This window comes from Pelobates fuscus, chromosome 8 (genome assembly GCF_036172605.1).
Source record: "Pelobates fuscus isolate aPelFus1 chromosome 8, aPelFus1.pri, whole genome shotgun sequence".
Classification (NCBI taxonomy): Eukaryota; Metazoa; Chordata; class Amphibia; order Anura; family Pelobatidae; genus Pelobates; species Pelobates fuscus.
Genome location: NC_086324.1, coordinates 98,039,172 through 98,066,905, shown reverse-complemented (window position 1 = coordinate 98,066,905; position 27,734 = coordinate 98,039,172). Strand labels below are relative to the sequence as shown.

General features: G+C 41.2%; 1 protein-coding gene across 1 annotated transcript in view; it reads left to right on the top strand.

The window, feature by feature from the left end:
• The window catches only part of ITGAV (integrin subunit alpha V), a 167,524-nt gene that overhangs the window by 99,103 nt on the left and 40,687 nt on the right, over nt 1-27,734 (top strand). The window contains exons 11-19 of the mRNA XM_063430178.1: nt 786-838; nt 1,965-2,170; nt 5,812-6,003; nt 6,387-6,432; nt 8,994-9,095; nt 10,572-10,630; nt 19,654-19,808; nt 25,207-25,344; nt 27,574-27,641. Coding sequence (XP_063286248.1) covers nt 786-838; nt 1,965-2,170; nt 5,812-6,003; nt 6,387-6,432; nt 8,994-9,095; nt 10,572-10,630; nt 19,654-19,808; nt 25,207-25,344; nt 27,574-27,641 — 1,019 coding nt within the window. The remainder of the gene's footprint in view (nt 1-785; nt 839-1,964; nt 2,171-5,811; nt 6,004-6,386; nt 6,433-8,993; nt 9,096-10,571; nt 10,631-19,653; nt 19,809-25,206; nt 25,345-27,573; nt 27,642-27,734) is intronic.

Sequence of the window (27,734 nt, the reverse complement as noted above, 5' to 3'; positions counted from 1 at the left end):
TTTCTATTAAATCTCATGATACTATCTTTACTATTACCCAAGAATAGAAATACAATCTGTTACTGTGTAGTTTTGATGAGTTAGCGCCAGAGCTGCCATCTTCTAAAACATTTTACTGTTAAATGATTGTTTAAAGTCCCATTAATGCCACTTGAGTCAAGTTTCAAAAACCTGGCTTTCAGAATCAGATGATTTAAGTAAATATTGTTTTATCTGACACATTATATAAAATGTGGCCATTAAGTTAGGGAACTATAATGATCCAAATACTGTTAAGGTTATGAAAATATATTTTGATTCATACTCATCACAGTCAAGGCACTCCTCATTTAGGAGCTGAATAGTTAAATGAAACACTTACAGTATACAAATAGTATGCATTTCATGCTAAACATTGCAGTAAACTTAGTTGTCTCCAGGAGGTCAATCTGTATTTAATTTTTTGCAAGCATAGGCCTCGTTTAAAAAGCTTCCAAATGATTCAATAGTGCTAGAAAAACTTTTCAAATTAGTTATCTACAAAAAAAAATCCCCATAGAGTTTAATGGTGACTTCTGTAGATAAATCATTGGAAAATTTTGCTAACAGTATTGAATGAATGGAAAGCTTATTAAATCAAGGCCTTTGTCTGACAATCCTTTTACATTTTATTTTGTTTTTTGTATTTTCTGATTTATTTATTTTATATTAAATATACATACACATTTGTATATCCATATATGTTTAAAATGCTGTATTTACTCGTTGCTGATACATGTATGTTTAGGTCTGTTTTGTATTTTTAGATGGCGTCATACTTTGGTTATTCCATTGCCGCAACAGATATCAATGGAGATGGGTAAGCATAGTCATCTAAAATGGACTTTACGTCATGGGTCGTCAGCCTGGTCCCTACCGCCCACTAGTGGGCGTTTTAGGATTCCAGGTGGGCGGTAGGGGGTTCGGCAGCACAACAAGCTGAATCCGCCTTCCATTGAGTTGGCGGGAGGGCGGGCTCGAGTGTACATACGCGCGTGAACTCGCGAGAACAAGAGAATGCGTGCACGCGAACAAGAGAACACGTGCATGCCACCACGAGGGAGTGTAACACGTGGGAAAAGGAAGGGGAGGAGTGGGACAGGCAGAAGCAGAGGAGAGCACTTGTAAAATAGGAGAAAGAAAATTTATAGACAGGAGGAGAGAATTGTTGTTGGCTAATAATAATAAGCGGGCTAACTAGCTTAGCCTTACTTTTGGACATTGCCACAAGGAAGGTAAAAGAAAAGCATTAAAAAAAGAGATAAAAAGGAAAAGATAAAAGGGAAGAAAAATAGAAAAAAGGGGATAAACTAAAGGAGGAGGGAAAGGAGTGTTTAGAGTTGCTCACATTTTGGCAAGTTAAGTTTTGTTATCTTATAAAATAAAAGACAGAAAGGAAAGAAGGAAAATAAGTAAAGTAAGGAGAAGGAGAGAATAATGAGAAAGGGAAAAAGAGCCCCCTGATATATTGATATAATATAAGGAAGGTGAAGAAGGCAGGAAAAGTAGCAAAAAAAAGGGCAAATTTCTTTTTATGATGACCCGTAATAAAAATTGGCAGCTAATACAGCATTGTTTTGGGTGTTTGTAATAAAAGGGAAAAGGGGGGGGGGGGTTGCACTGTGTGGAGTGCAGGTCAAAACGTGGTAAGAGTAAAAGTAGTTGTTAAATTGTGTAACAAATTTAGAACCCACGTCTGAAAGAAAAGAAATATGCTCGTGGCTATTTACCATAGTATCTGAAGACACTTGCGCTAAAAAGTTCGAGTTACTGCAGCACTGGTGGGCGGTAAGGAAATTTTACCATCAAGAAAGATGCATTAGTGGGCGGTAGGTATAAAAAGGTTGACTACCCCTGCTCTAGGTATTTAGTATTTAAAGAGTCGCTCTCATGTTTGTTAGCAGTATTAGAATTGTCTAACTACTGCTTTCCTATTTGTGCTGCAGTCTTGCAGACTTATTCATTGGAGCACCACTATTTATGGACCGTGGATCGGATGGCAAACTTCAGGAAGTTGGCCAAGTATCTCTTTATCTTCAGCAAAGTGGAAGCGAACCTCAGTTCCTGTTAAAGCTGACAGGCTATGAGGTATTTGCAAGATTTGGCAGTTGCATTGCACCACTGGGAGATGTGGATCAAGATGGTTTTAACGGTATGTTTAAGAATGAAGTAAATTTAGACTTTTTCTAATTTATTTTTATATAGAATGCAGGCACGCACGTTAATCTTCGTCATGTCATCAACAAGTTAACGAACATATATATTTTTTCATGTGTCTCAAGTGAGTTGAAATAATTCTGAGGTTACAGTGTCCGATATTTATTTTCACACAAAGACAGTAGTTAATTGCAAATAATGTTTCAGAGCTTGCCAATTTTGGCCAAGGTTTTGTACATTTTTTAACAACTCGTCAGCAACTTTTTAGTGAAAAAATATTTCAAAGAATTGTTGAAACATTGTGAAAAACACAAATTTGTTGAAAATGTAATTATTTTGTTCAGGTTCTTGAGTTGTGAATAAGTCCAGTTCCATTCATGAATGTGACCCCATCATGGCAGGTTCAGTTTTAACTGAATTACAACCAAAGGAAATGACTCTATCATTTATCATAGTGATAAATTATATATTACATTGAAAAAAATTAGATACACTGCTTATCTCCATGACCACAGCTTTGTGGTTGCTATACTACATTAACACCCCACAGTCAGCCCTACTTTGCTCCTGTTGTTTTTTAATATGGTTGTGTCTCAAAGCAGGGCTTTTCACTCTTAAGATACCTAAAGCCAGTTATCTTTGCCATCATATATGTGTCTTAATAGAGGGACATCGGTCAGTTGTTATTACAATTTCATAGCAAGAAACCGGGACAAGATGAGTACCCACAGCAACCAGCACAATGTTATGGCCAAAGAGCAGAAGAACTACATGTAGAACGGTTCTCCTGCTCAACCATTTCACTGAATTGTTTGCATAGATGTGTAGGCTGAGATAATCAGAATTGACAATCTCCGCCAAAGAGGCGGGACCGGGGTAGAGCCAAACACAGCACTGGCAATTACCATGTCCTCATTAATATTCATTGACTTAACGCATCCCTATGAGGAATGTTCAGTGTTTCCATGCAGAGCGTTGTGCAGCACTGACCTAGGAAGCACCTCTATTGGCTGTCTCAGTGACTGCCACTGGAGGTGTCCGGAGGGAGCAACGAAAACGCCGCCTTTTTTCTGAAAAGATGGTGTTTACATTGACAAGCCTGCGCTGACAGACCATACTCACCAAAAAACAATAAGCTCACACGATCCATGGGGCCCCGGTGCGAAAATTGATGCATGGCCCCTCCCCCCCGGCGCTTACTCTGCGCGGGCCGGGGCAGCTACTCATGGCAGCGGGCACCTGGTCGCAGGGCTGCAACCGCGGTGTGCACGCCAGTGCATGATACATATACACTTTTAAAGGACCACTATAGGCACTCATCACTTCAGCTCAATGAAATGTTCTGGGTACCAGGTCCCTCTAGTTTTAACCCTACAGCTGAAAAGGTAGCAGTTTTAAGAGAAACTGCTATGTTTCACTGAGGGTTAGTCCAGCCTCTAGTAGTGGTCTCACTGGCATCCGCTAGAGGTGCTTCCGTGATTCCGCTGGACGTCCATAGGAAAGCATTGAGTAATGCTTTCCTATGGGCGGTTTGAATGCGCGAGTGGCTCTTGCCGCGCATGCGCATTCAGAGCTTAGAGGCGGATTGTGGCGAAAAGATCTCCAGCGCCAAGGGAGCCCGGCGCTGGAGAAAGGTAAGTGCTGAAGAGGTATTAACCACACACTCACGAACAGACACACACATTTACTGACAGACACGCTCACTTACAAAACATACACGCTCACTGACAAACACACACGCTCACTGACAAACACACACGCTCACTGACAAACACACACGCTCACTGACAAACACACACGCTCACTGACAAACACACACGCTCACTGACAAACACACACGCTCACTAACGCACGCTCACTAACGCACGCTCACTAACGCACGCTCACTAACGCACGCTCACTAACGCACGCTCACTAACGCACGCTCACTAACGCACGCTCACTAACGCACGCTCACTAACGCACGCTCACTAACGCACACTCACTAACGCACACTCACTAACGCAGACACACACAAACTGACACACACAAACTGACACACACAAACTGACACACACAAACTGACACACACAAACTGACACACACAAACTGACACACACAAACTGACACACACAAACTGACACACACAAACTGACACACTCCGTAACAGACACACTCACTGACACACAAACTAACACACACACTGACACACAAACTAACACACACACTGACACTCACTAGCAGACACACTCAATAACAGACACACAAACTAACACACTCAGTGACACACACACAGTAGCACTCACTAACACACTTACTGACACACACACTAACAGACACACACACACACTAACACACATACACATTCACATTTATTTATTTTTATTTAATCCCCCAGCCTCTCTACCTTTGGGAGTGCTGAGGGGATTCCCTGGGGTCCAGTGGGGCTGCCCGGCGGCCAGTCCTGCAGGCGGCGAGGGAGCACTCTTCCCTGAGCGCACTCTGCCCATATTCCAACTCTGGCATCAGTCCGGTGTGCACGAGGGAGCTGGGCAGAGAGTGCTCAGGGGAGAGTGCTCCCTCGTGCGCCCGCCCACTCACAGCACTTCCAGCCTCGGGGGGCCCTGAGGTGGCCAGTTCCTGGGCCCCCCAGGAGAAGAGGCAGGCAAAATGTGGCCACACTGGCGTACATACCGCGGTCGCAGGGAAGTGAATAAGCTGTAGTTGTTCTGGTTTTGCTTCCAGCAGCTCTAATGGTATTGCAGCAATACCTTGATGTTTACAGCAATAACCCCTCACTGCTGGTGGCCGCCAGAGAACACCGGGTGATCGCTCCCCCTGGAGCGATCACTGCCGGGTTGCTCCACTTGCTCCATCAGGCAGGCTTCTGATGCGCTGCCTGTATTGAGTGCCTTGAGGGGTCGATGCACTCAGTAAAATAAATCATTAAATAAGTAAATAAAAAAAATTTAACCACTACCCTCCCTCCTCATGTACTTACTGATCGCCACCGTTCCCCCGCCGGTGGTCGGTCCCTCCTCTGCAATTTAGGACCCCCAGGGGCCACTTGACCGCTCGAAAAGAGCGGTCACATGGCCACTATAGGTGTCCACAGTGCTGCCTGCTGGTGAAAAAAGTTAAATAATATGTGTGTGTGTATGTATGTACACACACACACAGGGTTTCATTATAAGTGTATTTTGAGATATATGTGTATATATCTCAAAGTACACTGATAATGAAATCATATATATGCATTATATATGTATAATATATTATAAAATGATAAGTTATTTTATAATATATTATACATATATATGTATAATTTTTTTTGTTTACATTTTAGCAGCCTGGGGAACTGTCTGACAGCTCAGACAGTGTCCCTGCTGGCAGCTCTTAGCCCCTTATTGCGGCAATGTGATCATGGTGACCGGAGCTTCTGCATGGGGTGGCCGGAGCCCTGGTCCTTAACAGTAAGAAAATTGAAAAACTTTTTGGTCTCTAAGGGGTTATGTTTATCTTGCTCACCTCACATGCATATTTGTGAAATATACGAATAACTAAATATAAAATTGAAAAACCTGGAATGTGACCGTTCTCCATTACATTTATCTGTCTCACACAATGTATTTTTACTCTCATAATTTTTGTTTCTAGATATTGCCATTAGTGCACCTTATGGTGGTGAAAATAAAAAAGGTCTTGTTTACATTTATAATGGAAGAGCCTCTGGTGTGAGTACTGTGCCCTCCCAGGTTCTTGAGGGTCAGTGGGCTTCAAATGGTTTTCCAGCTAGCTTTGGCTACTCCTTAAGAGGAGCTACAGATGTTGACAAAAATGGATATCCAGGTGAGGTACCTATTTTAGAAAAGTATGTTTGTTTTCATTCATTCTAATACTTTGTCTTTATTTTTCCTGAAAACATTCTGGTGTAATAAACTCAGCCACACTACTTTTTAATGCTGTAATGATTGTTTACAAATTAAAATGTATTTTGGAGACATACAATTTTGCGTTCAACTGTGATGGGTAAACTGTTTATTTACATCCAAATAGTAATCACTTCTTTCTGTGGCAGTAAAAAAAAAAAAAAAATATCTAACTTTTTGGGTTTGTGTGTTCATTATTTCACTTTTATAGTGCAACCAATTGCTTTAACAGCTTTCTGCGTAAAATAGATCTTTCTCTCCTGTAAAAAAAAAAACTTAATTTTTATACTTCTTGTTTTCTAGATTTAATTGTTGGAGCTTTTGGAGTAGACAAAGCAGTATTATACAGGTATGGAATAACTAGATGTTAAGATTTATATACGTCTACTATATACTTGCAGTTACAGGCTTCTGCAAAACTGTACAGTTGAATAACTGTTAGTTTTGCTGTTATCGAAAATGTTTTGCCCTTGCAAATTCTGAGCTTGAGATGATGACATTAAAATGCCTTAACATATATGTTAATATTGCTAAATAAAAATACAGCAGCTTTATTATAACACTGTTTATTACAGGCATCGTTACAGTGCCACATACACTTCTGAACCTGGCACTGTAATGGTGGTGGGTACATCAGTTTATTTCATGCAGCAAGTATAGGCATAATTTAGGCCAGTGGGGTATATTTAAAAATAGTATATCTTTGCTCTACACAGGCTTACTAGTCAGATCTAACAATATTCCCTCATTTCCCCCTCCCTTCCATTGCCCCATAGGTTGTTTTTTTCTTGTATGTCGCTGGGAGAAGGGTTTTGACCCCGAAAGGATGCAGTTGCTTTAATTGGGTTAACTTTACCATGGAATCACAAGCTTGCATATAAGCCACCAGATACCCACTGTAGCGGACCACCTGGCACCCTGACTGGGTACCTCCGCCAATCATGCTTCCTAGTGCTCACCGAATGCCATAAGCACTGCACCGGACACCATAACAACTGTAGCCCCCTTAGCCACCACAGCTTGACTGGGGTCTCGCCGTCCCTTTCCACCCTGGACCAAACACCTAAATCCAGTTCCCAGTGGGAAGACCTCTCCTCCAAAAGAGTATCTCTGTATAGTAATACAAAGAGCAGTATAGCAATCCCCCCCCCCCCCCCCCCCCACACATGAGCTAAGGCTTAATGCTGGGAAGTCATCTGTTTAAAGGGACACTATAGTCACCTGAACAACTTTAGCTTAATGAAGCAGTTTTGGTGTATAGAACATGCCCCTGCAGCCTCACTGCTCAATCCTCTGCCATTTAGGAGTTAAATCCATTTGTTTATGAACCCTAGTCACACCTCCCTGCATGTGACTTGCACAGCCTTCCATAAACACTTCCTGTAAAGAGAGCCCTATTTAGGCTTTCTTTATTGCAAGTTCTGTTTAATTAAGATTTTCTTATCCCCTGCTATGTTAATAGCTTGCTAGACCCTATAAGAGCCTTCTGTATGTGATTAAAGTTCAATTTAGAGATTGAGAGACAATTATTTAAGGTAAATTACATCTGTGAAACCAGTTTTTTTTTCATGCAGGCTCTGTCAATAATAGCCAGGGGAGGTGTGGCTAGGGCTGCATAAACAGAAACAAAGTGATTTAACTCCTAAATGACAGTGAATTGAGCAGTGAAATTGCAGGGGAATAATCTATACACTAAAACTGCTTTATTTAGCTAAAGTAATTTAGGTGACTATAGTGTTCCTTTAATGGAAGCACAGTCACAGAAATTATATATGTCACAAATGCCTCCTCTGTGCCTGGGAAATAATTGAGTCAGGAACTGTACTAACTCAATTATCTCTTAGTAGACAACCCCAAAAGTACCCCCAAAACACACAAAAACCCCACAAAAGTTACACCCCTGATATCCAAAAATCACCCAGATTTAGTCAAGTTCGGTAGTTTAAAAACGAACCATCTACTGAAAGTAGTCAATAGTCATACTGTGGAGCTTGTTCCCCTCATCCAGATGAATGATTCTAGCGAACAGTGCTCTTCTAGGTGGTATAGAATCTGAACGCAGGTGATGATGGAAGTCCAACGGTGATTGGGAGTTTCCGTGTCCGGTTTGAGTTCCATGAACTCAACGACTAAACACCGCTGCCTGCCTTCATGCAGGCGAACCATTAGAACACTGCGGTTAGAAGAGGTGATGATAGGGCTTAACAAGCTCCCGGCTGGTTCATTGTTCGTGCGCCTGTTCAGGTTCCGAACAGCATAGGAAAATAGCATGAACTAAGTATTTTAACAGACTTTTTGCAGGGCCCAAAGTCTTTGGGCAGGAGGCTAGTCAGCAGGCCCCTCCAGGAACACGTGGCAGAGGCATTTCTGCGTATTATTTTTCATTTTTTTTGTTTTTTTAATTTAATTTTAGCAAACCGTATATTGTGCTGTGTTTGTCAATGCCTTGTTACGATACGCTTTGTACCCATGTATCGCTGCCAATGCTGTTGTGCATTTGTTTGCAAAAAAAAAAAGAGTAAAATGCACAACGTTCTGGCTTCTCTCTGAGCCTTTATCAAGTCTTGATAAAGTCTCAGAGAGGAGCAAACTTCTCCACTTTCTTGTTTCAAATAAAGACTGCCTTTTAAAAGAAACCTCAGGTGTGCCTGGATATTTCTTTTTTGAAATGCTGTTGTGCATGTGAATAACAGACTTTAATGCAATGCCCCATCAAAAAGAAAGAATGTCAAAATAAAAACATAAATTATATATAAAAGTTTTACTATAGAGCTTACACATTGTCCATATAAATTTGTGTTCTTATAGTATTGTTTCAAGAAATAGTTTTTTTTCCCCTCCTATTAAAAAGAAACTCAAAACCAAGTATTAAAAATCTAGTATTGAAGTGTTATGTTCTATGTTGAACAGGGCCAGACCAGTTATTCGTGTTAATGCCATTCTGGATGTGAATCCATGGATATTAAATCAGGAGAAGAAAGAATGTAAACTTGGTAATATTGATGTTTCCTGGTATGTATTTTGTAAACCTGCAGGATTAACTTGATATGTTGAGTGAAAAAGGTGTGGGGGAAAAGCAATGTTTTGGGAATATGTTTTATAGAATTGTAAAACTAGCACAGAATTCCACAGTGCTAAATCTTAATTATTATGTTCATTTTTGCTACCATCGTTCCACCTCACATCTTTTCTTCTCGTTGTATAATTATTACACCTACCCTTTCACCAATCTCTTTTCTCTCCCTCTACACCATCACTTTATTCTTGCTTTCCTCTCTTCTAATTCCCCTTTCTCTCCTTATCACTCTCATCTATCCCTCTCTCTCTCAATCCATCCTCCTCTCCCCTTCCTACTCTGTTACTTTTGCCTCATCATCCTAACTCATTCCTACATTCTCTCCCTATCCTCCTACCCATCACTCCCTTACTGCCCATACCTGTTGTCCACTACAAACCTATCCCTCCATCTCTTCCCATCCCACATATGATTCCCATGCTCCCATCACTCCCAACTACCTCTGCTTGCCTCTCAGTTTTCCTATCACAGCCACATATATAATTTACAGCTACCCACACATCTCACATAGCTAAAACACAATGTTATACAGTCAGTCACATACATCACACACAGACAACTACAGCATATACAGCCATCCCACACTAGTGCAAAACACAGTCACGGCCCACACACACGGTGAAAGAAGGGAAATAATTCTCAGGTGCATACCCTAATAAAATGTGCGGCACAAACCTATGCTATCAGTTATTGTGGTAACCTCTGCTCTTTCACCTGTCAGTCGGCATAGAGAAAGGTGGCACAGAAAGATGAGGATACACAGATACTTTCCTCTATGTGCAAATTAATGCTTGCCCGTACCATGTAATGTTATTTTTTTTTAGATGCATATAAAGGAAAACTGTGTATCATGTAAGAAAGATTAGCACAAGTTATGGGTGATTTTAAAAGGTTTATCTGACTGTATAATTTCCAGGGAAATGACAGGTTCACCTGAAAGACTTGAAGTTTTGAACTTTGATTATAACAGTTTTCATTATTAGTTATATCCTTGTGAAAACTGTGCTATTATAATATGAACAATAGCGGTAAGATTCAGCATCTCACATACATGTATAACATTTGCTTACAATAGAGAATTTGACCAGTTTGGCTATTTTGACCTTGGATTTGAAGTTCGCTTTCAGTTCACTTTGAGTTCTAACTTTAGTGAATGACCCTGGTAATATTTAATATGTGGCTTAACAGCTTCTTAATCCAGTGAGAAATGTGACTGCCATTCTGGTATCTAGAAGGAATTTTTTCCTCGTTTGTTGCAAAATTGGAAAGAGCTCCAAATTGGTTTTATTGTCTTTGTTTGGATCAACAACAGAAACAGATGTGAAAGTCTAAACCTGGACACTTTATTTTATTTTATTTTTATTTATTTTTTATAGCCTATGTAACTAACTATGTAATATAATCTTTTGCAGTTTTAATGTGAAATTCTGCTTAACTGCTACCGGGAAAGGAAATGTGCCAAAAGATCTTAGTAAGTTTGAAAAATATTCATACTTTTTAAAACTATTAACAAGCTATGCCTTTTGGTTTTTTTTTTTAAGCTATGCCTTTTGTTTTTGTATCTTATTGTATCTGTATTATATATTCAATATAATAGACACTAGCCCCTTAAGGAAGAGGGCAATTATCCAAATTCTAATCCAAAACAAAACCTACAATTTAAGCTATATGTTTATTCAAACATAATTTATCTCTTTCACATGAAGTGCATCCACGTGTGTGTGTGTGTGCACTTAATGTGAATATATATATTTGTTAAGGACAAATAAGGCTTTCTTTTGACATAAAAAAAATGAACCATAATTTAATATGAATAAAAAATAAATTAAGACATTTGATTTTTTTTCCAAGTTCATCATGATGTTTTTGTTTTTCTGTAATTATAATAATAATATATGTAGATTTTACTGCAATAAAACCAGTATTTGCGATGGCCAATAAGTACAACAATTCTCCCGATATCTGTTTGCTGGGGTTTTTGCATGTTAAAGGACCAAATATGAGCCCCGTCTTGATACGTGTAATTTGACAAATTGTTTTTCTGGGCCTATGTCACCTTTTGAGACAATATAGCAACACGGGGGGAAAAAATACCCATGTGTGGCATACCATTTGCAATTGTAGACAACACAGGGTATTTCAAAATATTATTAATATTTTTGAGTAGTTACAAAACCTGGCCAATTATTGGCCTTGGTTTAACATTTTTGGATACGCTTTTGAAATGATTTAGTACTTTGAAAAATATATATATTTTTAAAAAAAATTATTTTTCATTGTGCATAGTGTTACATTTGAGCTTGTTCAGCCACAACAGCTTGTTCAAGCATAGTGAAAAACAACATGGTAAGTCCAAAGAGTGGCTTTGGGTGATAAGCAAATTTTTTATAATAAGGGGAAGAAACATCAACTCGTGTGGAGTAACAAGATTAATACATTTTAGGGTCAATAGGTAGTGCCATCATTGGTCAGTGTGGACATGCTAGTAGGGTGTGTGCTGTACAGAGTGAGTGTACCAAGCTAAAGTAGCGGGTGTGCCAGTAGTGTCGGGTCGTAGGTGATTTACTGTCAGTGAAGTAGTTGGGACATGTTCAGCTTCGGTAGACCTATATATTATAAGGTATTACTTGATTAAGGGTCGTTTGTGGACTGGGGGTTGGCTTCTGTGTCCTGTTCTCCTGAGGGGGTGAGTCAGTCTGCCTATGTGCTTTGTATGGGGACCTCCACCTCCAAGGGGTGGGTGGTATGTTGTGTGCTGCCTTGCCAGGTAAGTTGAGTGGACTCTTTTTTTTTTTTATGGGGAGCTTTAGCTCTAATGTTGCCGACAGGTTGCGGCGCTGATGGGATATAGGTGGGTCCGGGGAGGTGGGGTCTTTGGGGCGAAAGGTCATCTCCTTGACCGCAGGGGGTGCCAAAGCCCATGTGGCCTGGCAAAGGTCGGTGGTGTAGTAACTTGTGTTGAAACAATATGCAGCAGCTTATATTGAACTAGTAAACATGGAAAACAAGTAAAACCGTGCCCTTTGGGCTGCGTGAGTCCCAAATCAGGTGGTGACAGCAACGTATGAGTCCCGGATTGTCTGTCTTGGGACAAACGGAGTTCTCCTTGCTGGGACCCAGTTATTGGTCGCTTGGGGTGCTGATTAATTCTCCTGCCTGGTTAGTGAGTCCGGGGGTAGGCCCTGGTCTTTCGGTGGTGCCGCCGAACCCTGTAGGTCTTGGGTGGTGTAAGAGTTGTTCCCTTTCTGTATGGTTAGTGCTCTGGACTGGCGCCAGCAATAGCGAATTCCGTGCTGCTGGAGCAGGTTGGTGAGCGGCTTCATCGATCTCCGCTAGGCCAGGGTGCTGCTTGAAAGGTCGGCGTAAAAAGACAGTGACATGCTCTCAAATTGAAAGTGTGTGTTCTCCTTTAGGGCTGTGAGGACTGTCGCTTTATCCCTCCCATTTTGGAAGGTGATGATTAGGTCTCTGGAGACCTCTGCCAGTGCTTTGGCAGGCTTGGGGACCCGAAAGATTCCACCCAGGGTTATGGTTTTGGCCTGTCTGGGAGTTAGCAAGGCTATGAACAAGCGCCTCAGTCAGTGCGGTAATTCTGCCTTTGGGACCTCTTCTGAGAAACCCTGATTTTGAGGTTTAGTCTCCGCCGGGAGTCTTCTTGGGCCGTAGTTATTTGTTGTGTGCTGGATTGAGAGGTACATTCCAGTGCTTCCATGCGGCACGTTACGCCCTGCAGGTCGCTGCGGATTGCTGTGACATCAGCCAGGATATTTTTATGCAGAACCGCCGTTGTCACTGGAGAGGTATCCCACTCGGCTTGGGCCTTCAGCGCTGGAGCGGGAGTGAGTATGTAATCCTCAACTGCATCCTCTGAGTGCTCCTCGGAGAAGTCAGAGCATCCGCCTGACATCGTCGCCATCTTGGGCCCTCGGGCGCCATGCGCTTGCCTCCACATATCCCCTATAGTCAGTCCATATGTGGGTTTGTCCAGCCTTGTTTTTCGACCCATGTGGCTCAGGGCAACTAGGGTGGTCCCCCAGTCTGTGTGTCGGGGTAGAATTTTTGTGTAAACCGCGTTATTCGTTGTGAAGATCCCGGAGCTTCAGGTTAGTGCGACCGCTCGTTGCAGAGGTTAGTCTCCTCTGAAAAAAATCCCCCCGAAAAAGCCATAGGAAGTCAGAGAGTGGCCTGTCTGCTTGATGAGCTTCCATGGTCTTCCAGAGTTTATATTCCCACGTCTTTAGCCCATTCTAAGGTCCGTTGCATATGGCATGCTAAGTAGTATAGTTTGAGATCTGGAATGGCCAGACCCCCTGCTGTTTTGGGGAGTGTCAGTTGTGTGTATTTGAGTCTGGGTCTAATGCCCTTCCAGATGAAATTGATGAGGGTGTGGATTGATGTAAAAAAAGGCGGCAGGGAGTGGGATTGGTAATGTTTGAAACAAATAGAGTACCAGTGGTAGGATGTTCATTTTGGTTATGGCCACCCTACCGAGTCACGAAAAGTGGGGTGTAGCCCATTCTGCTAAGTTCTTCCGTATAACCCCTAACATTGGGACAAGGTTGTTTGGTATAGTTTGGTCAGGTCAGCCGTAAGCCTCACTCCCAGGTATTTAATAGCGGTGTCCTGCCATTGAAAGGGGAAGCTTCGTCGAATCTGGTTTGCCCTGCCCCGACGGGTGACGATTTTGAGGATTTGCCGTAATTGATCTTTAGGTTTGAGATTTGGACATATCTCTTTAACTCCACCATGATGTTTGAGAGAGAGATTTCTGGTTTGGTGATAAAGAAGAGCATATCGTCTGCCTACGCTGCGTGTTTGTGATGGTCTGCCCCCACCACTACCCGCGTAATATCACAATTGTTCCTAACTGCTGTTAAGAATGGTTCGAGGGCCAGGATGAAGAGCAGCAGCAACAGGGGGCAACCCTGCCTGGTTCCGTTTCTGACCGGGAATGTGCCAGTGTAGACCCCGTTTATGCACACTCTGGCCGTGGGGTATGAGCAAAGGGACTCTATCCATTGACGCATATGATTCCCCAGGCCTCGGTGTTCCAGGACCGCGAAGAGGGGGTCCCATTCCACCCTGTTGAAGGCCTTCAATGCGTCAGTAGAGAAGAGGAGAAGGCTCTCCGAGGCGCATTGCACTTGATGGATCAGTGACAGGGCTTGTATCGTATTTTCCCTGGCTTCCCTATGGTGGACGAATCAAATGAGATCAAGCCTGATAGGTGTGGTCCCAGCCTCGTTGCTAGTTGCTAGGCAAACAGTCGTAGGTCGCAGTTTAGCAATGAGATCAAGCCTGATAGGTGTGGTCCCAGCCTCGTTGCTAGTTGCTAGGCAAACAGTCGTAGGTCGCAGTTTAGCAATGACATCGGCCTATAGCCCGTACACCGCTCGGCATCCCCACCCTCTTTTGGCAATAGAATAATGTTGGCTGTCATTGTCTGTATATTTCCCTCCGTTATGGAGCTAAAAGCTGAAAAAAATCGAGGGGATAGGGTGGCGGTATTTGACCGTTGTTCCCCCGGGAGATGTGTGAAGGAATCGCATATAGGTCCGTATTAAATTGTTTCATTGCTGTGGCTATCTGTTCTGGCATGTGGCAGAGTTGACCCAAGGCATTACGCATTCGCACGATATACGTTGTGGAGCGTTTTTTATTTATCATTCTTGCAAGCAGCTTGCCGCATTTATCTCCTTCCGCGTGGAAAAATAATTTTGTGTGTTGAAGAGCTCTAGAGTATAATTGTTGCAGGACCTATGATAATTCCTCGGGTGCTATTGTGAGTTTCTCAAGAGTGTGCCATCTAGTGTTTGTTTGTGCGCCTGTGCCAGGTTCCCTATTTTGCCGTATTGTGTGTTCCCTTGCCTTTTTAATAGCGGAGCTTAGCGAGATAAGGATTTCCTGTATTACACTCTTGTGTGCCTCCCAGGTCAGGAGGGGGGATGTATCTTGTGGTGGGTTTTCGGTGAAGTAGTTTGTCAGAGCTCATTGGACTTCTTGGGTCACCTGCGGGTTAGAGAGGTTTTTGTGGAGCCACCATGTAGTGGTCTTAGGTTTATATAGCTGTGATGTTAGTTGTATTGTGAGTGGCGAATGGTCAGACCACATGGCTCCCCCTATGGAGGAATCCAGTTATCTGGGCAGGTGGTAGTACGGGAGAAAGAAATAAATGCAGAAAGATAAGTCCTGCGCTCACTCCCATCACTGGGCGGCTGCAAATGACTACAGTACACATCAGCCCCAATATATAGTAAAAACCAAAGGAAAACAAGTTACCTGCGCTCTCTCCTTAATCCCTATGTATTTTTAAACAAATGGAGGTTTTTTAGTTACCTCCAATGAGAGGATGAGCCCACCTGCCAACGTCAAGGCAGACCTCCCTAGGTGGGTCCTAACTCTAACCACTCACCCCGCTTCCTTGAGCCTCTGGCAAAAATCTCTACTGACAGAGACCTCTGGATGAGTGGAAGGCACCTTGTCTATGAACTGCTGAGATGACTATGGGTCACTAATAACAGTAATGATTTTAACTCAGAAACGATGACCTCCACTGGCCACCCTAGGGATGGGCAAGCAGATCACTACCCTGAGGTGGGTCCCCGGGAGTGTGGCCGAGTTACAACAGGAACTATAGCCTTTCTGTGGTACTGCTGTTAATCTTTCTGGCACACTCTCGGGTGCCGACACGATCAATTCAAAGTACGTCTTATTAGAACCAGTAATTAGCTTCTGTCTAAGGCATGTAGTTGCGGGGTGTAAACCCCCCTCCCCACATGTCATTTTCACACCCATCCAATCCCTTCCGTTCCTATTTGTGCATAGTTAATCCCCGCCCTTCGTCCCCATTGCTCTGCCGACCATCCGCATCACCCTGCCCTGCCCCTCTCTCCCTCAGTGTTCCGCCCACTCCATGGGTCTGCACAGTTCCCGCTAACTACTGGGGAGAGGGAGGAGGCAGCCTGCCCAGTTAGTTTTGGAGCTTTCAGATTTGGTAGCCTACCTCCCCTATGGAGCAGTGGGGTGTAGCATTTAGAATTTTCCTCCCACCACTATTGGTTCCAGGGAAGCATATACCACCTGCAAGAGTACACTTCCCACCCCAGGCCGTAGCTATGTATACCCACTCTAATCAGTGGGGTGTTTAACCCTGCCGCTAGCAAGATACATAGTTGGAAATGCAGGTACATATACCCGAATAAAGTAAAAAAAAATTTGGGAGACCCCAAATATATAATATTTTACCATGTCCCTTAAAACCTTGCTTTCCAAAACTTCTCTAAACCCCACCTCCTCCCACTCCCAACATACAATTCCTACTAGGTCAAGTAAGGTATTGTTATCCAGGCTTCTACATCTATTAAGGAAAACATTAGGCAACATTGAGTAAAGCAGCTGCAGATATAACCTAGTTTGAGGGGTCGCCATCCCTTTTGTGAGATAGGGTAGTTGCTGTACATATGAGGGAAGGCGGGGGGGGGGGGGGGGGGGGAGAGGCAAGAGAAAAAAAAAAGTAGCGGAGGAATATAATACCAGATAGTTGTGTAATAATATGAGCGCTAGGACATGCAGCTGTGAACACAGTGGAATTAATCACAAAATATTCCACCAACAGTGAAATAAATATATAATACAAAGATAAAGTGCTCAGCGCAAAATTGGAATAATATAAATGCTCCCAGAGCTTGACACCACCATATGTGTTACACAGGTGAATTATAGTTATACCTGAATACAGTATAATTCCTTCTCCAATAATGGAGGCAGCAGACACAGGTATTGCCATATGATATAAAAAGGAGAACTCATAGGATAACACTGTTATAAAAGAGGGTTCAATTTAAAACTCGGTATGGTCCAACTCACATTTTTCTGAGCCTGTTATATTGAAACTGTCTCAGGTAATATCACTTTAAATGCAACGTGCAGAACCAGGTGAGTTGGAGATGAACAATCAGAAAAGAATTGGGGGAAAGGCAACACCAGATTAGAATAAAATCACAGTATTTGTTACAAAAAATATAAAAAAACTTACATTAAGGTTTCTGGAGTGCCATTCATTTAAAGAGTAAAAATGCGTCTTCCTCAGGGGGAATATATATATATATATATATATATATATATATATATATATATATATATATATATATATATACACATATATATACACATATATATATATGAACAAACTTTGCCTGCCGTCACAAAGGACCTCTGGACACTGCACGAATATAAATGCCTCTTCCTCAGGGGGAATATATATATATATATATATATATATATTCCCCCTGAGGATGACGCATTTATATTCGTGCAGTGTCCAGAGGTCCTTTGTGACGGCAGGCAAAGTTTGTTCATGGGGAGAGGGGTAGTATCCGGGTCATTTTGCGGCCTGGTGTCAGTCGTTAGAAAAAATAAGAATTCATGTCGGTGTGAAGTAGTCTATGCTAGGCATGGCAGGAAGGAATTTATGCCAGTTAGCGGGTGGTACACGAGAGCCTGGTGGCCTCTTGGTGTCCCCAACAGGTGCGTTGCGGCAGTGCCGGTCTTGTGTATGGGTTTCTGGTAAGATTGTGGGGCTTTATTTGATCTCCCCATTTCGCGAAGACAAGGGGCAATTTCGTGCTTATGTGTCGGGACCCTGGAGAAGGTCAAATCTACGCTGCCATTTTCCCCGGCTGCCAAGCCACGCCTCTCGCACCCATATTTAATTTCAGTGATGTCCTACTAGTACAACAATACCCCCACATACAGAGTCTGGTATGGGGCCTGCCCCAGTTAAGTTTTCATTCATGAAAAATGCTAGACCTATGTCACCATTGAGTCAGTATGGCAAGCCAGGAATAAAAATTACCCCCATCATGGCATACCTTTTGTAAAAGTAGACAGCCCAGGATATTCCAAATGGGGCATTTTGAGTTGTATAGCCATTTTATCACAAATGCTCTCCACATTTTAGTGACTTTATTTTAATTTTTTTTTCCATGCACATGAATTCTATTTTCACATGAAATTGTGTATAATCCTGATATGTGCCAATGCAGTATAAGCCTTAATATTTTTTACTTAGTACTGAGTCATGAACAGTACCCCAAATGTATTGATTTTCAAGTTGAGATAATTAATCCAGAATAACCATTAACCAGTAAACCAAGTCACATACAGAGTCTTTTGACTCGACAGTTTATGTAACAATATGTAAACTCCTTCCTAACTACTTTTTTGTAACATAACCTGCACTTTATTCTGAGGTGACTTTTTTGCAAGCTGTGGTGGGATTCTATCAGAAAAGTGCTTCCCGCAACGTTTTTGATTCAAATGTGGAAAGATTAGGTGACTGGGCAAAAACAAATTCTGCTAAACGCTTTATTGTGAATTCTAGCACATAATGTTTAGTGTGGATTCTAGCAATCTGGGTTAGGTATGTGGCAGTGATTTTGTACCAAGTTTTGGTGTTGTGGTGAACCAGATATGGTTGAATTCATTGATCAGCCAAATTTGCTCTCCATGAGTATTTGTTGTACTCCACAGTTCACATTGTTTTTTCTATTTTTGCATCACTTCTCCAAATTGACATTAGCACTGTACTTTCACCACGCACTGTGGACTGCGTGTACATGTCATCATGGCGCAAAGCTGTTGTTGTGCCTTTACGGTTTTTGCCACATGTCAACTTCTGGGGGAAACCCTTATGATATTTACACATTGTACCTTAGGCTAGAGTGTCAAAGAAAAATACATTTTTAAAATAAATCTATGTCAGTGAAATATTTGTCAACCAATAGAGAATAACCTTTGTTCATCAAATATAGGAGGAGTTCTCTAAACATTTTTCCATTTGTGCCTACAGAATCAGGGCAGCCTGGTGGTTCAAGATGGATACCTTTTCTGTCATAAATGTGAAATGCCCTGGTATAACCTGTTGTTGTATATTTGCAAAATGTATTAAATTATAGTGAGCCATCCTTGATGGAATACTTTTAAAAGCAATCTTCCCTTGAATTTAATAAGGGATGCATCTCATGAAGATGTTCTGGTCAGGAGTGTAGTTTTCAGAAAAAATTGCTGACTGGTGTTTAATCCAAGACCATATTTTGTACAGCCTGTCATAAAAGGGCACAGAGAGAAGACGCTTATATCAATCACTCTTCTTAATCCATGAAAAATTAAAGGTAGCCATTTTGGGATGCTTATGCCAGTAACAAGTACTATTATTATTATTTTATTTAATACCCATAACCAACATCTGTGCCGAAAACCTTTCATTTCAGTTAGGTCATTGGGGTGGCAGGTGTTTTTTGGTTTTTTTTTGCAGGGGACCCCAGGTAAGAAGTTAAACCGTTCAAAAACGGAGGGACACATTTGGCACACTTGGCATCATAACCACAATAATGTTATCTAATGCTTATGGTGCTTGAAGTGTTTCTGTAACCATGCTTGTTTATTTTATTGCAATATTTCCTAGTGTAATATATTTACATTCTACATTTCTAGCATTCCACGTAGAACTGTTACTAGATAAACTGAAGCAGAAGGGTGCTGTACGAAGAGCATTATTTCTTCACAATAAGCAATCCAGCCATTCTAAGAATATGACTATAACAAATGGAGGATCTATGCGTTGTGAAGAACTGAAAGCATATTTACGGGTAAGTACACATATATATATATTTTTGTTTTCCATTTATCTTACTTTTAAGGAAGTAACATACACAGTATTATTCACTAAAGTGAGAACTGCTAGGAATTTAAGGTGAATTGAAAGTTAATCACTAAATTCAGGACAAAATAACAGAATAAAAAAATCTCCAATAAATAACTTTTTGGTAGATATACTAAACGAAAACATGCATGCATTTCATTATACATGCATGCATTTAAATACGCAATTGTCCCCCAAAACAAGGACAGAAGGTGCCTGTAGCAAGTGTGTTAAAAAATGATAAGCTTAGAGTCATGTCTACAAATGCTTGCAGTTTAGGGAATAAGCTCCATGAACTTGTGGCAATAATGGCAACTGATAGTGTAGAATTAGTTGCTGTTACTGAGACATGGTATCAAAAGACAAATGACTGGGACATAGCAATACCAGGGTACTCTTTATATAGAAAAGACAGGGAAGGCAAAAAAAGGGGGAGGGGTGTCCCTGTATGTAAAGGATAGCATAAAATCTAGCCTAATAAAAGTTAGTGAGGCAAACATTCAGTCCGTTTGGGTTACGTTAGAATTTGGTAATCACACAGTAACTCGTGCAGGTGTGATTTATAGGCCCCCATGACAAATAGAAGAGTTAGATAATCTACTAGATGAGGAAATAGCTAAAATTACAATGAAGGGGGAAGTTGTTATCGTGGGTAACTTTAATCTTCCTGATGTGAACTGGAAAACCAAAATAGCTGCTTGTGCCAGGAGCACACATATTCTAAACTCCGCAAAGAATTAATCTAATGAGGTCAGATGGCTCCCTAGAAAAAGGGAGGTGCTGTACCCCACAGGAAGTGCCTGTAAATGAAAAAAATCATCTTTTAGGTAATAAACTTTATTATAAATTGACAAACAAAATAGGTGCAACAAAAAGTGAAAAGTGATAATATAATAATAATATGGTATGTATCAAAAACAAAAAAGTCCTCAGGACTTTTTCTGTAAAAAAACTAAAAATCTACCTCAGTACTGTGGGTATTGATAGATTTTTTTTCAGTTGATCTCTTTCTATCAATACCCACAACACTGAGGTAGATTCTGTGGTTTATACAGGAAAAGTCCTGAGGTTAACTTCAAACCCGATACTGGTGCTGAATGGGTAAAGTTTAACCCTTAGGATGCCCTAGGTACTAGTAGCACACAATTTATTGGTTTACATATTACTTCCTTTAGAGCATTTATCTAAACTCGGTTATATGCAAGGGTAAAACAAAATGCTTAAAAAGAAATACAATTATATAGTCCTAATGGGTAACTCCACCAACAGACAGAGCGTGAAAGCAGTATCGGGGAAGGAAGGGGGGAGAAAAGTAATAACACGGCTAAGGTGTAGGTATACATTCTTATACATTATACATGAAGCTGGAGCAAAACTATGTTACCCAGACCTATCTACCCTAGGGTACAGCTGCTTCAAGGCAGCCATATTCTAAACTCCCTCTTGGGGTTGTCACTAAAACAAATCGTTGAGGAGCCAACTCGTAAAGAGGCCATACTAGATTTAGTGTGAACAAATGGAGATTTGATATCATATTTTACTGTAGGTAAAAGTTTAGGATCCAGTGATCATCAGTCAGTGTGGTTTACTATAAGAACAGTGACTCGGTCACACCACACAAAAACAAAAGTTTTAAACTTTAGAAAAGCAGACTTTTTTCTAAAATTAGAATATGTGTAAAGGAGTCATTATCAGACTGGAGCAGTTTAAATGGAGTCCAGGAGAAATGGGATTATTTAAATGTTGCACTGCAGTCAGTAAAAGCAAAAAAATTAAGAAACCACTATTACAAAATAGTAAAAAAACGTGTGCATTTAGTAATTATAAAAAAAGTGTGTGGAAGGAAGATAGACAAATCTATAAGCCTCCAAAGCACACACAGAAGAGAAAATAGCACAGTCAGTAAAAAAGGGGACAAAACATTTTTTGATACATAAATAAGAAAAGGAAAGTAAAACAAGGATTAGTTAGATTTGAAAGAAAAGGAAGTCATGTGTATGTCTGTATGTCTGTCTGTCTGTCTGTATGTATGTACGTACGTACGTACGTGTGTGTGTGTGTGTGTGTGTGTGCGCCTGTCTGTATGTATGTGTGTGTATTTGTATGAATGTGTCTTGTTTGTGTCTGTCTGTGTGTGTCTGAAAGGGTTAAATAGGTACGTGACTACTGTAAATGGACAGGATTATATTATTAGAAATAACAATTGTTAACTGTCAGCTTAAAAGTAAAACCTGTTGCAGATCATCAAAGAAATAAAATTTCAACCTCTGGTTACAGAAATACATGTTGTTGCTTGCTGAATAAGCAATATCGTGTTTAGCTGATGTAATCTTGTCATGTTACTTTTTTTTTTTTTTTTTTTTATAATTCTTTATTTTTGTAGTGCACGCATATAGTACAGACAGGCTCGAGGTACCCCAAAGGCAATCCTCAGGCTTTTCCCACGCGAGCATGCGGGGTGTTTTCTTAACTGGCACATTTTTATTTTTTTTTGGTTATCAGGCTTAACAAACATATAAGTAGGTTATCGCTTTACATAAGTATAAGTAACATGCTAAAACTAAGTAGCTTATTTCCTTAGGTTATCGCTTTACATGAGTATAGGTAACTTTAAAGATGATTGAGGCGTACATTTAACGTCTTAATTTCTGATAGTTATCTTAGCTGAAAAAGTAATGTAATGTCACAATACAGGAACCAGGGTTTAAAAGAATGAAAACATATTATAACACATTTTCAACATAAGAGTCCCTAGCTTATCTGTATAAGAAAAAATCCCTGACAGTCCAGGGTTATGCCCGAGTGGCCATGTAACTAAATACTAACACGTTGAACAGGAATGAGAAGTTGCAGTGAATTACTGCCGTATGGTAGATGCTTGAGCTTACGTATCTGTGGGAACAATTAGGCAGGAGCATCAAACCGGGAGAGATCCGGCATGTAGATGGTAAATTGATTAAGTAAGTGTTATGCACTATAAGAGATATGACATGAGGTTAGGTTTAAGCAGTGCAAATATCTCTCGGTAAGGCAGTTGAAGTTAAGACAAACCTCAGTACAGAGCATTGTGTGTTAAGGTTAATTAAGTATATGCTTTCCCTAAGTGGGGCGAACTGTTAAACAAGCAACTTAACATGACATTTGGTCAGCTTTGCACTGAGACTACACAGTTTAAAACTTGTGTGGAATAAAAGATTTGTTAATCCATGCTGCTGAAGTATGGAGACACAATAGTAATAAAGTGTTTGCAGTTCAATAGGTACATTTATTGCGAGGTAGGTGTCCGGGCCGTGTGTTGATGCCAGTGGTATTAGTGTTCCTTTGAGTTAGTCCCTTCAGCCTATGCCCACCTGACGTACCGACCTGTCCAGCATGAGGGTACTGAGCAGGAACTCTGTGCGGTCAGGAAAAATGTTCAAGTCCTTCAGCGTAATCAGAGGCATTATCATCTGGGGGTGAGTCATGTACTTGCAGGTGCTAGTCTGCCGTGGCTCGTCCGGTCCCTGCTTGTCAGGCTGGAGCTTGCACCGAGCTGCTGTTAAGGACGTTGGTTGCTGCTGCGGTTTCTCTGGTGGGGTCTTCACCCTAAGTTTATGTTTCTGCGCAGCCTTGAGCTTGTGGGGTGGTGCATGGTTCGCTGCCCGCACGGAATGTCCGCCGCCGCTGCCTTTTGAGGGCTGTGACTGGCGCCCTCGGGGTAAGCGCTTACCCGGTTGTGGAAGGGCGGTCATGCATCGTGGGTCGGTTTGGGTCGGTATACCATTTACCGGACAGGTGGGGCTGTCTGAAGCTTTACGGCTTCCCCTTACTCCCCTTCCCCGCGGGGTCCGACAGGGCCCAGACTGTCCCGATCTCGGCGCCATAGAGGCGTTACGTTGAGGGAGGGAGGCAGGTCGTTGTGGTGCCGTGCTTTGTCCAGCTCCGAGTACCAGTTTCTCCTGCAGCCTCTTCCAGAAGTTTGCGAACAATTGGTCGATGCGGGCTGGCAGGTCGTCACTTAGTAGTCGTGGGCCAGCGTGGCGCCCGTGTGTCTTTCCCTTGTGTGCAGCCGCCATTTTAAATAACCGGGATAACCCCCTCCGGTCCGGGGGGGGGGGGGGTAGGAGGGCAGCTGTGTTGCAGCATTTGCTCAGCGGTTCCGAGTGCTGAGAGAGCGGCCGCCTCTCTACAGCGCCACGCGGTGTAGGCCGCAAGCCTCGGTCCGGGGATTCCAGTGGCTTAAACACTCGTGAGGGGTATCCCCCGGTACCCAGATGCTTACTGAGCCTGGTTCTGCCGGTTCGGGTCCAAATCACCTGTTGGCCCGAGTTTATAGTCCAATCTGCTTGTTTAGGCCCAGGAGCTCTTACAGCGTGCGTCCTGTTAGCTCCACAGCCAGGCTCCGCCTTGTCATGTTACTTTTGCTGTAACTTTTGTCTATAATTATGTTTGCCTGACCGTAATACACTGGTAGTAGCCCAATTTGAAACACGTCTGTGTATCACTGAAAGGTTTCCGTCCAAAAGTGAGGTGCATGGAACGCCCAGCAGTGTAAAATGATCCCAACAGTGTCTCTATGTATGTGTATGTGTGTGGTGGTGGTGGGGGGATAATTTCCTGCCTCTTGAGTTTAGATCCACTGAGCTAAACAACCAGGAAGTAACAAAACCTGTTTTCTGCTTGAAAGCCAGGGTTGACGGTGGGGGGGGGGGATAACAAGGTTAATTAATACAAGGGACATTTTCTATTGTAATCTGCACTTTTTGTACAATGAAAAGAAGACACACTCTTAATACATTACATTTTTGTCATTTTTTATTATTATTACTAATTTAACCAATCTGTATGTATGCATGTAATATGTTAAGGTGGATTCCAATGTTTTCCATGACTCTTCTATAAACTTTACTTGAACCTGGAAATTACTGAGATATTTTTGTTAATTCCTGCTAACCAAATAATTCTTAAGAGAATGTTTACTAATTATACAATTTTGTATGGTATCATAAGCATCCATGCTGAACAAATCCTCCAAGAAATAAATGCATTAGGCTTACATGTTTTTATTACATTTAATCCTCACTTAACAACCTACCTGCTTAACGACTGCTCGGACATATGACCAGCTCTCCAGTGCTGGGAATCACCCGAATCTGAGTCTGCGGAATTCCCTCGTACATATACTCAAGGGATTCCCGTGCTAGAGAGCTGGTCTATGTTATGTTATTAAGGCAATTCTCTCCAACATAGACCTGTGTCTAGCGAGGGTAATCCCTCGAATCTGAGTCTTCTAAATTCCTTTTTGCCTTAATGCTTAATGCTTGTGGGCTGTTCCTGTTTTAATCTTGCTGTTTTTACATTTCTAGGATGAGTCTGAATTTAGGGACAAACTTACACCAATAACAATATTCATGGAATATCAAATGGATTCTACTTCAGCAGCTGACTCATCTGGATTGTTGCCTATCTTAAATCAGTTTACACCTGCAAATATATCCAAACAGGTATTGAAAATGTGTACCACATGTTATAGTTGTCTACATTCTAAGGTGCATTAAAGACTGAATTGTTGCTGCTGCAATACAAAAAAGCCTGATTTTGTTCATTCAGTGTAGCTGAAATTCACTATATTGGTTTAACAGACAAACTGATTTTATCTGTAATAGAGCCAAACTGTGGCTCAATTATGGTACATACATTTTGGACAAAGTAGCTCAGGAATTAAAGGGTAGGCAGCATAACCACTACATCTTTTTGCAGACATTCTGGTGCAGGGACTATTTGGGTGTTACCCCTGCCCTTCTTTACCCTGATTCTTTTAATATTTTTGTAAGTCACAATGTTGGTCTAGTCCTACACTTGATGTTTGTGTCAATGTAAAAGGTACCCAAGACATCCTTTAAAAAGTATGTGCGAGTGTATTTTCATGTGTCTCAGTCCATTTTCATCATGGAAGAGTGGTACTGCTGACTGGGTCGATGGGAGAGCATGTTGCTTTCTCTCCACAAAACTCTTCCCTGGTCAGAGATATTACACACTTTTCAACTCTAGGATTATATGATGTTTAATTAAGTTCATTGTTAAAGTACTATTAATACCAAAATTATTGGCTTTCTAACAATTTAATACACTAAAAATGTACTCCGATGAATCAGTCTCTCTCTCTCTCTCTCTCTCTCTCTCTCTCTCTCACACACTCTCTGTGACTTCCAGAAAAGTGACGGTTCCTTCTACTCCAGCATAGTAAATGGCATTGCATTGTTTACTGGAGTAAAAAGAACCCAGGAGGCAAGTAAACACACATGCTTACTTCCACTACAATTCCATGTTTAGTGTCTTCCCCAGAGAAATTCCATATGTGCGCACACACTGTAAGAGTTCATTAAGTTCCATACTTTTTTTTTTAAGCTAAAAATCTTAGACGATTAGAATCATCTTAAAAGATAGATAATTCTGTAAAAGATTTAACAGAACCAATAGCAAATATTTATTTTTTAGCCATTGGTGAGAGAAAATTTCAGTTAGTTTGTTATTCTGTGGTAAAACAGAAGAAATAATCTTGAATCTCTTGAATAGTTTACATACTGTCATGTAATAGAGCAAGTGGTGAGTAAGAGCAACATATGCAATCAAAGCGATAAACACAACCTACACTCACAAGTAAAACAGAAACACATGTTGTAGCTCCTGCCACTCAGCCACTGTAAAATAACATCCTATGAATGTACTTTTCTCTTTCCTCATGCAGATTTCACAATCACCCCCTCCCCCCTGCAAATACCAAGAAAAAAGTTAGAAACATGTAATTGTGAAAACAAAAGTTAAAGCACATATAAGAAGAAATTTCTGATGCAAAAAAGTAAAGTCACTGTCATCATCACACATACCCAATTACCCAATTCATCCTGATTTATAGTAATAGTAATCATACCTCTTTGCTAGTTTCACATGATTTTCAATTTTCATATGTTCATACTTAACAGTAGCAATTACTATGGGGGCTGTATTTTCAAATAGTGCTTTATGTAACATGCAATCAAGTCTATGTAGTGTTGTCTATTCAAAGGAAATGCTGTTGAGACACTCCTAGTGATCTAAACAAAGACAACATATATATATATATATATATATATATATACATATTATATATTGTACTTTACAGACGCTGTCCTTAAGCTATCACTGCCCATTAAAGGACCAGTAAAGTCACCAAGATCACTGCATCTCAATGAAGTGCTCAGGGTGCAGTGGTCCAATTATTTTAACCCTGCAATGTAAGACATTGCAGTTTTGTAGAAACTGCATTCTTTATATAACAGGGTTAAACACACTTATAATGGCTGTCTTCAGGACAGCCACTAGAGGTCCTTCCACTGCACCGACCATGTAAAACTCTTGTCATGTGAATGCTTTCCTATGAGAAGTAGTGGACGCACACTGTGCATGCACATCATACACTATAAGGAGCTTTGGATTGAAACAACACCTGAGGAGGCCATGCCTCAGACGAGAAGCAAGCAGCGCCAAGGGAGCCTATGCGCTGGAAAAAAGTAACTAAAACCTTTATTTTCTTAATTTCATGGGGCGGAGAGGGCTCTAAACCAGTTTGGGACAGGGGGACTATAGTGTTGGAATGCAGGTTTGTATACATAATCCTATGGTATTCTTTTAAAGTAAATGACAGGGGGAAAAAATGAAAAATCCCAGTATAACATTTTATTATTATTCCTTAGGCACACATTTTACTGGATTGTGGTGAAGATAACGTATGCAAACCAAATCTGATTCTTTCAGTACATAGGTAAGGTCGTCAGGTGTTTTTAATATGTGTATCATTATATCCAGCACTGAAAACAAATTCAAAAATACAGTAATATAATATAGCTTATTTCAT